This window comes from Microcaecilia unicolor, chromosome 7, assembly GCF_901765095.1.
Source record: "Microcaecilia unicolor chromosome 7, aMicUni1.1, whole genome shotgun sequence".
NCBI lineage: Eukaryota > Metazoa > Chordata > Amphibia > Gymnophiona > Siphonopidae > Microcaecilia > Microcaecilia unicolor.
The window spans coordinates 283,785,729-283,802,338 of NC_044037.1; the positions used below are offsets into that span (position 1 = coordinate 283,785,729).

Genomic DNA, 16,610 nt, shown 5'->3' on the forward strand with positions numbered 1-16,610 from the left:
GTACTGAACACAATACTCCAGGTGCGGTCGCACCATGGAGCGATACAACAGCATTATAACATCCGCACACCTGGACTCCATACCCTTCCTAATAACACCCAACATTCTATTCGCTTTCCTAGCCGCAGCAGCACACTGAGCAGAAGGTTTCAGCGTATCATCGACGACGACACCCAGATCCCTTTCTTGATCCGTAACTCCTAACGCGGAACCTTGCAAGACGTAGCTATAATTCGGGTTCCTCTTACCCACATGCATCACTTTGCACTTGTCAACATTGAACTTCATCTGCCACTTGCACGCCCATTCTCCCAGTCTCGCAAGGTCCTCCTGTAATCGTTCACATTCCTCCTGCGACTTGACGACCCTGAATAATTTTGTGTCATCAGCGAATTTAATTACCTCACTAGTTATTCCCATCTCTAGGTCATTTATAAATACTCTACACGATTTATGTTAAAAAATATATTCAGCAATGACATTAAATGTAAAGTATGAAATCAGGGTGGAAGCTGGGGCTGGAGTTGTCACAGAAGACCCCTATGGACCCAAAAGTTGTTCCTTTGCCCCTTTATGTTCAGACATCAGGAAAGCTTAGGATTAACCAATCACCACAGAGGAACAATTGTAAAAAATAGTGAGGAAAAATGTCTCCCGTCATCCAAGACGGCATCTTTTGGAATTTCATAGTGCCGATTCCCAACCCCACTTTGAATTTTAGAAATATTTTTCCTCTGTGAAGTTGCTCTTGCTTGGAATGGGTATCAACTAAGAGGGGGGGGGGGGGGTAATAGCCTGTGGCAGTCAGTGGTTTTTAAGTCACAGCCAGCCAGATGCTCAAAACTCAGCTGCTGTATGAAACTACACTGGAAAATACCACAACAGCATAGAAGAATTACTTCCTCATGCTCAAAGCTAATAGTATGCAAACGATATGCACACTATTAGCTTTGAGCATGAGGAAGTAAAATCGGGAGAAGGGTGCCTGGCACATGCGCCAGAGAGCAAGAGGGAAGGAGGAGGAAGAAGGGCCAACAGCATCAAGAAAGGTATTTGATTAGAGATTCCATAACGTTCCACTGCTCAACATTCTGGTCCCAACATTCTAGATTTTCCAGATCATTGTCACAGACTACTTTCATACCCCAGTTACTGCTACTTTTACTCAGTGTGTTTTTTTTTTCTAGCAAAAAAGGTACCGGTACTCAAATGCCAGGCCACCCTTCAGGGGTGAGGTGATCACTGAGGGACCCACCCCACAATATTCAGGCCCCCTGCAACCAGTCACAGAATCTATAACAAGGCAGAATTGGTGTGTAGAGCTTGAGCTCTCATTAAAACTTGAGGACCTTGGGTCAATTTTACCATTAGAAAAGGTGCCGGTACTCAGTACCCTCCTCAAAAAAAAAAAAAAAAAAAAAAAAGCCCTGCTTTTACTACTACTGATTTCTATAGCGCTACTAGACGCAAGTAGCTCTGTATACATTATAAACAATATTTGTTAAGTACAAGCTTTTGCCACCCCAGCCTGCCTAAATCAGCCTCCAGCACCTTAAACTTCAGCTGTCTTCAGTAGTCTGCCCCATGCTGCCACTTCAGTTTATTTTTCTGCTGCACCACATGCACACAGGAGCTGGCTGTGTGCTTACCACTGGTATAGGCCAGCCAGTGCCCCTTTGTCAACACGTGCATGCACAGCTGTTTCTTCTCCCTGGCCTAGGCTTGCTAGCCAGGCTGCTTTGCTTGCTGGGGTCCTTAACGCCAGCTTCAAGCTGGTGTAAGTTTCAGGGCGCTTCGTTCAGCATCCTGAATAGAAAATTACCTAATTTAAATGAGATTAGCATGTTACTTGCTCTAGTCTGGTACTAAGGGCCTCTAGTGCCCACATTTGCTTCTCAGCATCGAGGCCCGACTGCTGCGGGCTGAACTGAGCCCAGATATTCAATGCCTGGCAACGACCAGGCACCAGCACAGAGTATCCAGGTCACATTGATCACCCAGAAGCTGACCACATGACGATAGATATTCAGACTGGTATGCAGTTAGCTCGCAGATAAAGTTAGGACAGCTTTTTTGCAGTCTTAACTTTATCCATCTACTTAACTGCACTAGAATTTAGACCTTGATACTTTACAGCCATGCGAGTTTGGCTTCCAGAAGAATCATTTTATCTGCTCACTAGTGAAGTGAGGGAATATTTTGATTTGGGTAAGGTGGCCAGTCTCTTTGGATTTCTTTGCAGCTTTGAACCAAGTGGTCCACAATTTACTTATCACATGCATAACCTTGTAATCAGAGGCACTGTGCTTAGAAAATCAGTGCTAATTTTTTTTTTTTGTGACCATGACCTTATAATCACAGGCAAAAAAAAAAAAAACCTGTGAAGCTCCTCTGAGCAGAATAATGATGCACCAATAAATTGCCCATCCAGGTCGGTGACCCTAACCCTGGGTTTTGTGACCTCACTTGGGAATCCCACCTGCAGTTTAGACATCTTTAGCTTAGATGGTCTCTAAAAGATCTGGAAGAAAGGAAAGAATAAGATCAAGTCCAATCCATAGATTTTATATATGTCCCACTTAATTGTGGAATATGCCAGGACTCCACTCTTACCCTGTTTTTAACCTATTCCTTAGCCATCTTGCTACTCATCCAATAAAAAAAAACCCCAATCGTCCATACTTTCGTGCACATGACATTCAACAAGGAGTAGAGGAGTGGCCTAGTGGTTAGGGTGGTGGACTTTGGTCCTGGGGAACTGAGGAACTGAGTTCGAATTCCCACTTCAGGCACAGGCAGCTCCTTGTGACTCTGGGCAAGTCACTTAACCCTCCATTGCCCCATGTAAGCCGCATTGAGCCTGCCATGAGTGGGAAAGCGCGGGGTACAAATGTAACTAAAATAAACTAAACTTTGTTGACCCTGCTTTCCCAGGTTTACCTCCTATCTCACAATGGCCCTTGGATAATAAACAACCTCTCTAAAATTTCTACCATATGGCTCTCAGGTTGGTGATGGTCCTCCATCCATCTCTCCCCTGCTCATCATAACATAAGAATGTAACTTGACATACTGAAGGACCATCAAGCCCAGCATCCTGTTTCCAACAGTGGCCAATCCAGGCCACAAGTACCTGGCAAGATCCCAAAACAGTACAATACATCAGGCACCACTTACTCCTATCGAATACCTTATAAATTTTGGGGTTCCAGGGTTCCTTCTTGACAGGGTCTCGCTGCCGAGGTATCTGCACCTTTAAGTCCTTCTTGACAGAGAACTTAAAGGTCCAAATACCTTCGGCAGCGAGATCCTGTTTTTTCAATTTGTGCCAAAATTTGTTCATTCCACTCACTTAAAAAGAAGCACTTCTCTTACTAATGAATAGTTTAATCATAATCGGGTCAGATCATAGTAATTCGCTATATAAATAGATCAGCATCATCCCTCAGAACACTCTACTTACTCATTTATTCTGCCAGTAGATTTAATAACTTCACCCCCCCCCCCTCCTTTATATACAGAGTCACTGGTTCCCTGCAGCCTACAGAATAAAAATTCAAGCTATTTAGCATTCAGCCAGAACACTTGTCCAATGCATGTTCTAAGGTCTTAGACATTCAAAACTATTAGGGGGTTTCCCTCCTCCCTCATGTGAACAGTTTGACTGCATAATCTAATCTAGACATTTATAGCCTGCTTAACCATAAATAGGTTCAAGGCAGATCACAGCACAGGATCAAGGAAAAAAAAAATTGGGCTATAGTCCCAGAATGACCTATTAGTAAAATATATAAAAGCCATCACATCAAGATCTAGGAAAAAAATTCAGCCTTCTCTATTCTTGACCCACTTCTAAGGAATTTTATTCCACAGCACCTCTATTCAGAGAGCTCTCATCTTACAGTTAAGAAGGGCCTTAAACCCATTTCTGCATAGGCATTTCAACTGGGGTAGCTGGAATGGGGGGTGGGGAGGAAGAGGAGGCCGGATCCATTCTGCCATGTTTCCCTTCCTGTGTTTTAAATTTAGGCCTCTGTTTATATTAAGCTGATAAACTGCTTTGTTGTGACTCCAAAAAGTTGGTATAGCTCAACTATTGAAATAAAATTATGGCATTCCCACCAAAAATTCAGCAAAAGTGCATCTGATGTGCTGCTATTCCCTTGGGGGGGGGGGGGGGAGGGGAACCCTTTAGCAACCTAAAATTTTAAATATTAAAAACAGGACCCCGGGGGGGGGGGGGGGGGATGGAGAATGGAGGCTGTTGTGAGGGCAGCACCAGACAATCTAGCAGCCCACGAGAGGAAGGAAGTACCAGTCACCGCAGTGCATCAGGCTGTGACCAATTCAAAACAGCTGTGTAGTAGGCACTGGAAAAAGTCAGCCTGTGTGACCCCCAAACAAGGACAGTCACAGAAGCACCCTGCTAGACAGGAGATGGGGATAGGGAGAAAGGTTTTAAAAATAGGTCTGTAGCTGCAAACAAAGGTTTAGTATGAAACCATAGCCCCCCCCCCACACACACGAGCTGGTTCTGAATGAACTAGAAATCCAAAATGACTGCAAGGAAGCTGCTGGGCAGCAATGAATAAAAGATTAATATACTAATTTCCAAGATAGAAAGCCTAGAATGCTGTGAGTAGAAGCTTAAACAACAATTACAGAGAGACAGCAATTTACAGAAATCACAAGGGATAATTATATGGAAATAAAGATTCAGCAAAACATATGCAAGGTAACAGGTAGAAATGCCTTGATATTTTTATCACCGTCATTCCCCTTCCCCTCCCCCACATATGGGCTGCTGGTGAGCCTACCAGGGGTACAGAAATTTTGTCTCTCCAATGGAAAAACTACCTTACAGCTCTCAGTTTGCCACAAAAAGGCATTCAAAAGTACATAATTAATGCCACACTGGGACTGACCAAAGGTCCGTGAAGCCCAGCATCCTGTTTCCAACAATGGCCAATCCAGGTCACAAATACCTGGCAAGATCCCAAAAAGTACAAAACATTTTAATGCTGCTTATCCCAGAAATAGCAGCAGTGGAGTTTACCCAAGTCCATTTTAATAACGGTCTATGGACTTTTCCTTTAGGAAGCTGCCCAAACCTTTTTTAAAACCACCTTTATCACATTCTCTGGCAATGAATTCCAGAGTATAATTACATGTTCAGTGAAGAAAACATTTCTCCGATTCGTTTTAAATTTACTACTTCATCGAATGCCCCCTAAGTCCTAGTATTTTTGGAAAGCGTAAACGATTCACGTCTACCCTTTCCACTCCACTCATTTTACAGACCTCATATCTCCCCTCAGCCATCTTCTTTTCTCCACGCTGAAGAGCCCTAGCCGCTTCTGCCTTTCCTCATAGGGAAATCGTCCCATCCCCTTTATCATTTGTGTCGCCCTTCTCTGGACCTTTTCTAAGTGCCTTCTATTCCTGAATTCTTTTATTTACAAAGGTGGTCATCGTCAAGTGACAGAAAAGTATCGTTTGCTCATATCAAGTCAACACCAGAGCATCAAACATTACCTCTGCTTTAGAGAGCAGATTCTACCTTGTAGAAGAGAAACTGTTAAGTATTAGTCTCCATCAATACCCTATCTAGGTAGTTATTTCCAAAAGATCAGTATCCTTCTGGCACAAGTGAGATACTCTGGGATTGGATTGGAATAGTTTGGTCTACCGCTAAATACATTAGTGCCTAAGCGGTTTACAATAATTAAAATACAAAAGTACAAATATCAGTTATACATTCATAACTAAAATACAATACAAATAAAATACTTCCGGTTTTCAAGATAGCCACAATGAATATGCATGAGATACATTTGCATATTCCCTGTGGATGCTCAAAACCAGACTAGCTTGGTGTGTCCCAAGGACTGGGCTAAGAACCCCTATTCCAGATTAATAATTTGACCCAAGTTCTCTATCCCAGGAAGCATTAATTCAGAGGTCCATAGGGGTATTAAGGGGGAAGGGAAATGGGACTGGATATAAAACCGTTTTGAGGTTTTTGTAACTACATTCAAAGCGGTTTACATATATTCAGGTACTTATTTTTGTACCAGGGGCAATGGAGGGTTAAGTGACTTGCCCAGAGTCACAAGGAGCTGTAGTGGGAATTGAACTCAGTTGCCCAGGATCAAAGTCCACTGCACTAACCACCAGGCTACTCCTCCACTCACACATGGAATTTACTCACTAGAACTGTATTAATTTGACTTAGGGTTTTGATTTAGTATTACCCATAACTCCCATCGTTGATCCTTTCAGTTTCCTCAAACAATCTTTCTAGTTGGTGAAGTGAGAACACAAAATCAATACTATGCCTCTCCTTGTGAGCATAACTCACATTCAGTTATTTCACAGGGGTGACCAGAAGATAACCACTCTCTCGGACACATTTTTGAGATACGCTTCTCTGCCGGTACTTCTCCCACTGAAACTCCTTATGACCTTGGCCAAGTCACCATCTCCTTTAGCCTCAAGTACCCATTGGAAGCTTTTTAGGAAAGAGGTATCACTGTATAGTGTTATGTACCTCCAAACAGCACCATAAAACTATTAGCTTTTGTGAAGAAATGAGAAACTTCTGCTGTCTGCCTACTCTTAAGTCCCATTCAAAACGTCACCTTCTTTTTAGCCAGAGACTGTGAGCAGTTACTCCACTGGATTCTATATTGCTCTAAAATTCAATAGTATGATAAAAGAAAACGTGTGGCTTAAAAGCTACAGGTGGCTCTCAGTTTCTGTATGCTTCTGACAGTTCTCAGAGTGAATCAAAATTAAAGAGACACTGTACATCACCCAAAACTAATTCTCACTGCCAGCTTCACACCAGCTTCCAGACATGCAAGCAGTAGGGTTTCAACAATCATGTTTGTTTATCGAAAGACCTGATATACCAGTCTTCCAGCAAATCAATGTGGTCTGTACTAAGTTCAAATAAAAAAGTATGCAATAGCAAAAATACTAAATACAAAAAAAAAAAAAAAAAAAACTATGGTAATCCTCTAGTTATCCAGTCTGCAGCATAACCATCCAGCATCCATCCCAATTAATGTTAAAACTAAACACCAGAGAAAGCTAAAGAAAAATATGTCTTCAGACCAGATCTAAAACGCTTGAAATTAATCTCCATTAGGGACTGCCGCAGAGAGTAAAACACAGCAATAAAGCAGGTCCAGTAGCACTTACTGCAAAACGCGCCCTTTGGTTCTTCTGCAAGGGATCACAATAGTTCAGTATCTGCTGGGTCTTTCCAGGACTTCAGCAGAAAGTGCACCAGAAGTCATTTGTTTTCAAATGCTGACTATAAAGGAAACTGGGCACAAGTGATGTACTAATTAGCAATTGATTGCATTAGGCCAGTTACCAAGGCTGACAAAAGGAGTTCTTTTCTAAATGCGAGGAAATTCAATTTAGTTACTGCGAGGCCCAATCTTCTGCATGTTTTCCAATAAAAAATTTCACACTTGTACAAGATGTGAAGGCAAATACCCTTCCCACACCTTTCATTAAAAATATATATTAGATTTCTGTGCACTGAAGAAAAAGACCTGCCACAAAGTTCAATTTCTTCCATAAATTAGTGAAAACAGCTACCAACACTAGGAATTCTTCTCGCACCATGGTGCAAGAAGGAGTGGGGACGAAAGAGATGGCTGAGATGAATGGATGTGGGGTAATCGAAAAACGCCAATACGTATACGGGATTGTAATGTTTAAATTGTTCAACATCGGATGTTGTTTGGGTTACACATTGTATTCTATTGTTTTTGATATCATTTGCAACATTGTGAATGTGATTCTGTATCGTATTGGTGACAAAAATCAATTTAAAAAAAAAACACTAGGAATTCTGCCACTATTTTTTTGGACTATAAACAATTACGTAAAGTGAATTTATAGCAAGCACTGCAAGCTTGATGGAGTTATTTCCCCTCAGCCATACAGGAAAGACTCAGTCTTCAAAAACACATGTAACTGTTACAACACACTGTTTTAGAAAAATAGTAAATGGATGGCATATTAAGACCAAAATAGTCCATTTAGGGGCTCATTTTCAAATGAGGAAAAAAACATCTAAAAAATGGCATAAAGTGACATTTGGATATTTTTCTCAAAAAAATGTCCAAATCATGATTTTCAAAACTTGAATTGAGAGTTTCTCTGCAGTGTGTGCAAATCACAAAGGGGGTGTGCTAGGGGCAGATTTGGGTGTTCCCAAAGCTTGGACTTTTTCTGCCATAAAGAAACAAAGCAAAAACATTCAGGGCTAAAAGTTTGATTTTTTTTTTATTTTTTGGTCTAAACCTGTTTCAATCACAGCTAAGTTGCAAAAAGGTGCCCTAAATGACCATGACATGACCTCCCCTTCCCCTTACTCCTTCAACAGTCACCAACCCCCACCCCCAAAGATGCAAATCAGTACATACCAGCTTCTATGACAGCGTCAGATGTTATGGCCAGTCCTATTAGAGAAGGAAGAAGGTCCCCCTGGAGTAGCCTTGTAGTCAGCACCGTGGACTGTAGAGAAGACCCAGGACAATATCCCACACTAACTGGTACACTAGTGGTGGAACTTGAGCCCTCCAAAACCCTACTGTACCCATATATAGGTTGACACCTGAAGACATAAGGGCAATTGTAGTGGTATACCGTTGTACACATTAGGTTCTTGGTGGGCTTGCCATACAATATGAGGGGAAACAGTGAAATGTCTGCTGGGACCTTTTATGTGATGTTCACTGCAGCACCCCGCGCTAGGGTGCCCCACTGCTGCTGCTACTAAACATTTCTAGAGCGCTACTAGGGTTACGCAGCGCTGTACAGTTTAACAAAGAAGGACAGTCCCTGCTCGAAGGAGCTTTACAATCTAAAGGACGAAATGTCAAGTTGGGGCAGTCAAGATTTCCTGACTAGAGGTGTAGTGGTTAGGTGCCTAAGGCGACATTGAAGAGCTGGGCTTTGAGCAAGGATTTGAAGATAGGCAGGGAGCAATGTTTTTGCTCTACTGGAACGTCTGTGTTGCCATTCTACTAAGAATGCTGCCCCCCCCCCCCCCCCCCAACCATACATCCCATTGGCTTTTCTATGTTTTTTTTCCTTGGACTTTTTCTTCTCTAAAATAGTCCTAAAAGATAGATGCAGTGAGCACAAACATCTAGCAAATTGCCATTTTCAAAACAAAAAAAAAAAGTTAAAGATGTTTTTCCGATTTGAAAATGGCCGTGTTCATTACTGGATTTTTGGCTGTTTTCTGCAATGCATCCAAAAATCAGATATCGAAAATGCCCCTTCACTTCTGCCCAAAGACAGATGCAATAAGGTATTTTTGGGTATGCATTTACCTAAATTGCAACACAATGTGAACTCCTTCTCTAGTCTTTCGCCCATCTCCTCAACCCTTTACCACTGCTATCGTGAAAATGAAATGCCCAAAAATCTACCAAAGTGATGGCCTCTGTCTCTTCTAATAGGCTATTCCTCTGTGTTGACCTTCCAGGAGATTGCTTCATTTTTTAAAATTCCACTATCGATGTCATTTCCTAGTATCCACCACCCCCTCTATGGAATAAAAATGGCTTCTTGTGCCTCAATCCCCAAATTCTATATATGGCACCCAAAGTTAGGGGTGCAATTGAACATGCAATTACAGAATAAAGCCAGTTCCATACCCTATATAATTAGCGCTAGTATTGGTATTTGTCAATTTTTGGTGCCAATCTTGACATTGCGCACAACAGATTTAAGTCCCTACTCTATAAAACAATGCGTCTAACTTCTCCCACAGGCAAATGCAAAGGGGGAATTAACATGGAAGAAGCAGGTATGCAAGGGGAGTTCTAAGTATTGTTGCTCAGCACTTTGCATCTACGCACCCAACTGCCACATTTAGGTATCACTATTTACACCAGCCATAGTCACGGGGTCAAGTGGTTGCGCCTATAATTTGATGCATGAATGGTGGACATACACTTGGCACCCAACTGTGTTATTACAGAACACTAGCTTGGCATCTAGTTTTTTTCGGCACCTGAACTTTAGCGACCTATGTAGGATTTACCCCTAAATGCTTTTGGTTTTGAATATTCGTGTTATTACTCCTCCACCCCCATCTATCTCCCCTTCTCAAAGTCTTTCAATCTCATCTTATACAGCAGATCACAGGTTTCGCTAATAGAGTGTTAGAAGTGTTCAGCGAGAGGCAACAAACGTCCCTGTAACATTTTGGGAGATGTGGCCTCCGGATCTCTAAACAGTTCTCTAAGCGAGGCCTGTAAAGAGAAATTCTCATTTTAAGTACATAATACCATACTGGGAAAAGACCAAGGGTCCATCGAGCCCAGCATCCTGTCCACGACAGCAGCCAATCCAGGCCAAGGGCACCTGGCAAGCTTCCCAAACGTACACACATTCTATACATTCTATACATTTTCTGCTATGCCTCTCAATATGCAAGCCAGCATTATTGCATGGCTCCCACTACCTTAGTTAGTCAGCTCCTGAGACGGCTGTTTGACTCAGAAAGGCTGTACACGTATTCGACCAATGCAAGAGGCAACGATATGAGCTCATCATGCTGAATGGTGATCAATTGCAAAAACTTAAGATTTAAATACAATAAAAGGTTTAGGGATCCTTTTACAAACGCTAAATACTAGAGATGCCCGTAGGAATATATGTCCCAAGAAACAGCGAGGCAAAACGACCCGCAAACTCCAAGATGGAAAACAGAAAAGCAGATCAGTAGTCGATACATTTTTTATTGATGTAAGAAAACTGCCCGACACAGGGCGTGTTTCAGAAGGGCTGCGTCAGGGGCAATTGAATGGACTGTAATATAGGATGCTTATGAAAAAAAAGTGGTCATGTATTCCAACATTAGATGTTGATCAATTTTACTAAAATTGTGAAAACAAAACCCAGCATGGGTCGAATTGAGGAACGACCTTAAGTTATCACACACAGCATGCCTGTGTCACACAATAACACTGTTGCTGGTAAAATTGTTTTCCATAGGAATATATGGGCATCTCTAGCATTTAGTCTATGAGAAGTTGCCATCAGCTTCACGCTGACTGTTCTAAAAGCATTTTAGGATGGATGTGAAACTGCACTGGTTTAGTTCAAGAATAGAGTATGAAAATGGCCGTTGTGGAATTAACACTGGAGGAACAGCCAGCATTTGACAGAAATGTAGCCTCCCTTCTGTTGTAACATGCCTGACAATGTTCATGTATGTGACACACCGAACACTAAAATTCACAGCTGATCAAAGTACACCTACATATTTCATTGTTTAAACTGTTTGATACGAGATAAGCGAATTCATACTAAAAAGCTATATGCAACACATCAGTCCCAGATTTCTCACTTAATCACACAACAAAACTGTCTGCTCAGTACAGCAACACCAAATCCCTCCACTGTCAAATACTGTGAAGCAACACACAAAACAAAAAAAAAAAAACCAACTCTATACATATGCTACTCAGAATCTATCAACAGCAGACCTGCAACATTTTTAGTTTGGGTTGAAGGAAACAGTTATTGGGGGTAGCCAGGAAGCAGAAATAAAGAACCAGTTACAGGGATTTCAAAAATCTGACTCAACATTGCTGGTCTTCCCAGTTTGCAGGCACCAAGTTATAAACAAGACAGTCTCACTGCTCTAAAGATGGCAACTCTTCAAGAAAAAGACAAAACATTTCAATCCTACAGTTTATATGTCAGAATGATAATATATGACCTCTCTAATCATCACTCCTGCACTTGAAATAAAATCAGGTTTGCAATGATTTGGAGAAATTACAAGCCCCTACAATAGTACCAAATACTATCAGGAACCAGAACCCAACATACCTGCTTACAAAGCCAAACAATGACTGTTGGAGATGCCATGTTACCCAGTTCCAGGCTGGAAGTTGTGACACTCCTGGTTTTGAACTTACATCCCAAAGCTGTGTGGGATTTGTAGTGCCAGATCCTGCAAGTCCTTCCCATAATGCACCAGGACGGGTTGGTCAGACATCCAGGCCATCCCCAAACAGTGTTGCCAGGTGGGCGGTTTTACCGCCCAATTGGGCGGTTTTCCGCGACCCGCCGCGGGAAATTTTTGCCCGCGGCGGGTTGCGGTTTTTTGGGCGGTTTTTTGGGTTTCTGTGCAGTTTTTTGGGCGGCTTTTTGCCTCTTTCGGCCGCGGGGGGGCGGGGTTAGTGACGTTTTTTGGGCGGGGTTAGTGACGTTTTAGGCGGGGCCGGTGACGGCGGAGGCGGGGCCGGTGACGGCGGAGGCAGGAGTGTCAGGGGTGGGGTTTGTGTTTGGGCGGGTTTTGGGCTGGATTGGGCTAGAAAAAAATTTTCCACCTGGCAACCCTAACCTGCAGCCTGGAACTGCCACTTCTGGACTTTTAAAACCACCATGCACATATATTAATATAAAAGGGATCCTTTTTAGTAAGTTGCAATAAGACTTAGCATATGCTTACTGCAACTTAAAACAGCTTTACATCGGACATGCTCAGGTGTCCTGCAGCAAGTTCTTAATCTGTGCGTGCTAAAAATTTTTTTTTTAATTTTTCTGCAGAGGGGGTGTACCTGGGGGCCGAGAGAGGGGAGTTCTGCAGTAATCAGTTACTGCAGCTACATTACCTGTGTGTTAACTAATTAGCACATGAGCCCTTACCACCTACAAAACAGGTGTCATTAAAAAAAATAGTGTATGAGCACTTACCAACATTAGTGCCTGGCCATTAATAGGGAAAACAGAAAATTGGCCTTTTCCCAGCTGCGGTAAAAATGGCCTAAGCACGCAGGAAAAAAACCCATGAAAGCGCACACACTAAAGCCACTTTCTACCACAGCTTAATAAAAAGACCCCAATATGTGCTGTTATGAGGTTATCTGTCCACAAAATGGGTTGCCGATCTATTGCAAACTAGAAATTTGAGGAGCAACCTTGAATAACCTTATAACCACAGATAAGGTCTCCAAACACACAGTACACTTACTATGCTTCAGTGTTAAAAGCAAAAGCACACAATGTTTCAAGAGATTTACTTTAAAAAAAAAAATCTGATTTCAATCAGTTGGTATACAAAGAAAGCAAAGGAAAAATGTTTCCATATGTTTCTGTATGTTAGAAGAACAGATGCCAATGTAAGAATGGCATGCATGTGCGCTCATACTGGAAGGAAACCTACTCCAAGTCCTCCCTCAATAAATTTCCCTGCAGAACTGCACATGCACATTGTAAAATAGAGCCAGTTGCATGTGTAACTTAACATAATTAGCTACTAACCAGCATTAGCTATAATTGGTGTTCACTGGCTCTGACTGGTACTAATTAGCAGTTACATGCTTAACTGCTCTTAGAAAGAATTCTGCAAATTGTGCATGCATAATTCATAGCATGCAACTGCAAGGGAGCATGGACTTGGGAAGGGCATGGCTGGTCAGAGGTGTGCCTGGCAGGGGCGTTGCCAGACCTCAGCATTAGGGCATTGTTTAGCCACCTTCCCCCCCTCCCCCACCGCATCAGGTTCCTTGTTTGCTGGCAGGGGTGCCCAACCCCCGCCAGCCAAAGAGTCTTCAGCGCCGGTTGACTCCGGCGCCTTCATTGTGTGATCATCTGTTTGACGCCTTACGTCCTGCACGGGGCTACATGCACGGTGCAGTATGCAAGGCGTCAAACAGATGATCACACAACAAAGGCGCCTGAGTCGACTGGCGCTGAAGAAGACTTCAGCTGGCGGGGGGTTGGGGACCCCTGCCAGCAAACAAGGTACCTGATGCGGCGGGGCGGGCGGTTAGGTGTCTGGTGGGTCAAATGTAGAGGGGGCCAGGGCGTAATCTGTGGGGGCCCATGCCCCCGTGGCCCCACATAGCTACACCCCTGGTGCCTGGCCCTTGCACACACATTACAGAATACTAGCATTTACACACCTGCCTACATTTAGGCACTAGTGTGGATGTTCACTCCTAAAGCTAGGCATATAAATGTGGACTTAGTAGTATTCTACAACTGCGATCCGATTACAGAATTTGCACTTAAGACCAGTTTCTATATAAAGGCACTTAAAGTTGCACAGAAAACATTTCCATTTAAGAGTATTCTATAAGTGGTGCCTATAGTTAGGTGCGGTATATAGAATTCGCTTAGTCAATATCCTACTGCCTAAAACTATGGGCATCCATTCACACCCAGTGAAAATAAGGCGTAAATCCCAGCGCATAGATTTAGGCATTAGGCACAGAGGACCATGTTCTATAACACATGAAAATTTTGGAACTGCTCATTCTCCCACCCGTAACCATGCCCCTTTCAACCTGCGCACATTAAAATTTAGGCACAGTGCGTTACAGAATACACTTTGGAAGTTGTGTGTGTAAATTCTCTCAGTGCTCACTATTGCTCGTTTAAGTGCTGTTAACAATGCCGATTGGCTTAAGCCAATTTATTTACGTGTGTTATAGAATGCGCTTGGTTTTTGGCGCAGAACACTATATACTACTAAACATTTCTAGAAGCATGCATCAGCCCAGCACCCAACTCTGCTCATCTAGAGAATTACCCCTATTTAACAGTGAAATTCTGTGTATATATTAAGATTTTGCATTATACAGCAGCCTTCGAAGAGCAAATAATTGCAGGCTGAGCAACGGGTACTTTCATAGCCCTGTCAACAATCTTAGGGCCACTGAACTATTTCTGAGAATCTACAAAATTAATATCATCTGGGGGGGGGGGGGGGGGGAACGACATATTACAAGCTCTTTTACATGTTACTGTAAAATCTAAAACCGTTTCCATTTCAGACCAACACAGCCTACAAAAGACACCTGAATCATTCAAATTATTATGGACTATAATCATTGGACCTAGTGGCGGAGACACACACAGATGTGTCTCGTCTGATCCCGACGGAAGCAGAATCAATTCCTAGCGGCCAGAACGAAAGAGCAGTCGCCAAAAAAAAAAAACACAACCCTACACACACGCTTCTTGACAAATAGATTAACTACTCGAGAACTAGAAGCCCTGCAAAGCAGCCAAATTCCCGTCACGTTCTTAAGGTCAGAAGTGCACCGATAACCAGAGGTTAGTAATGCGAGCCGTCAAACCCCCCCCCCCCCCCTCCGACACTGTGCACTCCACCGAGGCGAGGCAGGGCGGTTATGTCCTGAGGGAGGGTGGGGGGGAGGGGGCTCCCTCTCTGCCTCCCCGGCGGCTTCTCACCCGCAAAAAAAACAAAAAAAAAAATGGTACTCGTTCGAAAGACTGAGGAAAAGCAAAGGGCGCGCGACGTCCTGTTAGTTACAAAGTTACCCCGGGGAGGAGCTCGCGCCAAAGCCAGGTGGGCTGCAGCTGGCCCCTAAACCCGCAGGGGCTGCCAAGAACGCCACAGAACAGTGTTATGTGGTATTTCATACGTGGTGTTTTTTTCTTCTTCTTCTGCATTTCTGGTTCTATAGGTTATTGTTCAACCCCCCCCCCCCCCCAGGTTGTGCTCGGGTAACCCCGGAAAGTTCTGAGCCGCTCGGGTTGTTGGGAGCAGCTGCAGCACACTCTCGCGCCCAAGCTTGGAACGCCTGCGGTGCGCGCGCTGCTGTTGCCCAACTTGACAGCTGGAGAGAAAAAGTAGAGAGCTCGGAGCAGAGACCGTGCAACCCCCACCTAACACGGCGTGAAGGGGAGGGGAGGCGGTGGACAAACGTACCCCCCCCTCCCTCACAAACCCGCGGGAAAAGGGGGGGTGGGGGTGCAAGAAGGGAGCTCACAGTGGTAAGAAAAAAGCCCGGGAGCCCCGGTACTTACTAAGAGCGTGAACAGCAGCATTTTCGCTCTACAAGCACTTTAGTCCGCGGGAGCCATAACGCTGCTGCCACGTCTGACTAAGCATGCGCAATCCACCGGGATGTGGAGGGGGGGCACGATGCCTTCTGGGGGTTGGAGTCTTTGCTGTCCTCCCCCTTTTATACTGGGGGTGGGTGGGCCCTGCTGGTGCTCTGGATATGTGGCGAAATGGTCGGTTGTCAGTGCAGCGCGATCTCTTTGGCCACACGATATAAATATAGGGCGGCAGCAGGATGCTGCGAGCTCGGCGAGTGGTTAACGGGACCTGTTGCGGGGACGGAGTCGGTTGGAATGGGTGGCACATGATGAGCTGATGGACGGGGGTCCTGTCCTACTTCTCTGCTGCTCAGTGTAATAAGTTCAGAGCCCCCTCCCCCATCCCATGCCCTGCAGATTCTGTAGCCTCTCGTCTACATTTCGTGGCTATTATGTTGCAAGTTTGCAAAGATTAGAATGGATCTGCAATAATACCAATTTCCATTAACTGATTTTTTTTTTTAAATAAAAGTTATTTTCAGACATTTCTTAGGTGTCTGGTTGGAGGGTAAGGACTTTTGGTGCTCAGTGCTCAGAAGGCAGAGAATTGGGTGGTGGGGGGGGGGATTTCAGGGAGGAGACGAAGAAAGATGGGAATTAATTCACAGGCAGAGCCGATCCAAGGTTATCTTACCCCTAGGAAAAAAACCCAGGGGCAGCTCGAGGCCTCTTTGCCCCCCCCCCTCCACCTAGGAAAACCCAGG

General features: G+C 43.8%; 1 protein-coding gene across 1 annotated transcript in view; it reads right to left on the reverse strand.

Moving 5' to 3' along the window:
- The window catches only part of PDIA5 (protein disulfide isomerase family A member 5), a 289,623-nt gene extending 273,673 nt beyond the window's left edge, over window positions 1-15,950 (reverse strand). The window contains exon 1 of the mRNA XM_030209219.1: window positions 15,832-15,950. Coding sequence (XP_030065079.1) covers window positions 15,832-15,852 — 21 coding nt within the window. The 5' untranslated portion in view covers window positions 15,853-15,950. The remainder of the gene's footprint in view (window positions 1-15,831) is intronic.
- Between the last annotated feature and the right edge of the window lie 660 nt (window positions 15,951-16,610).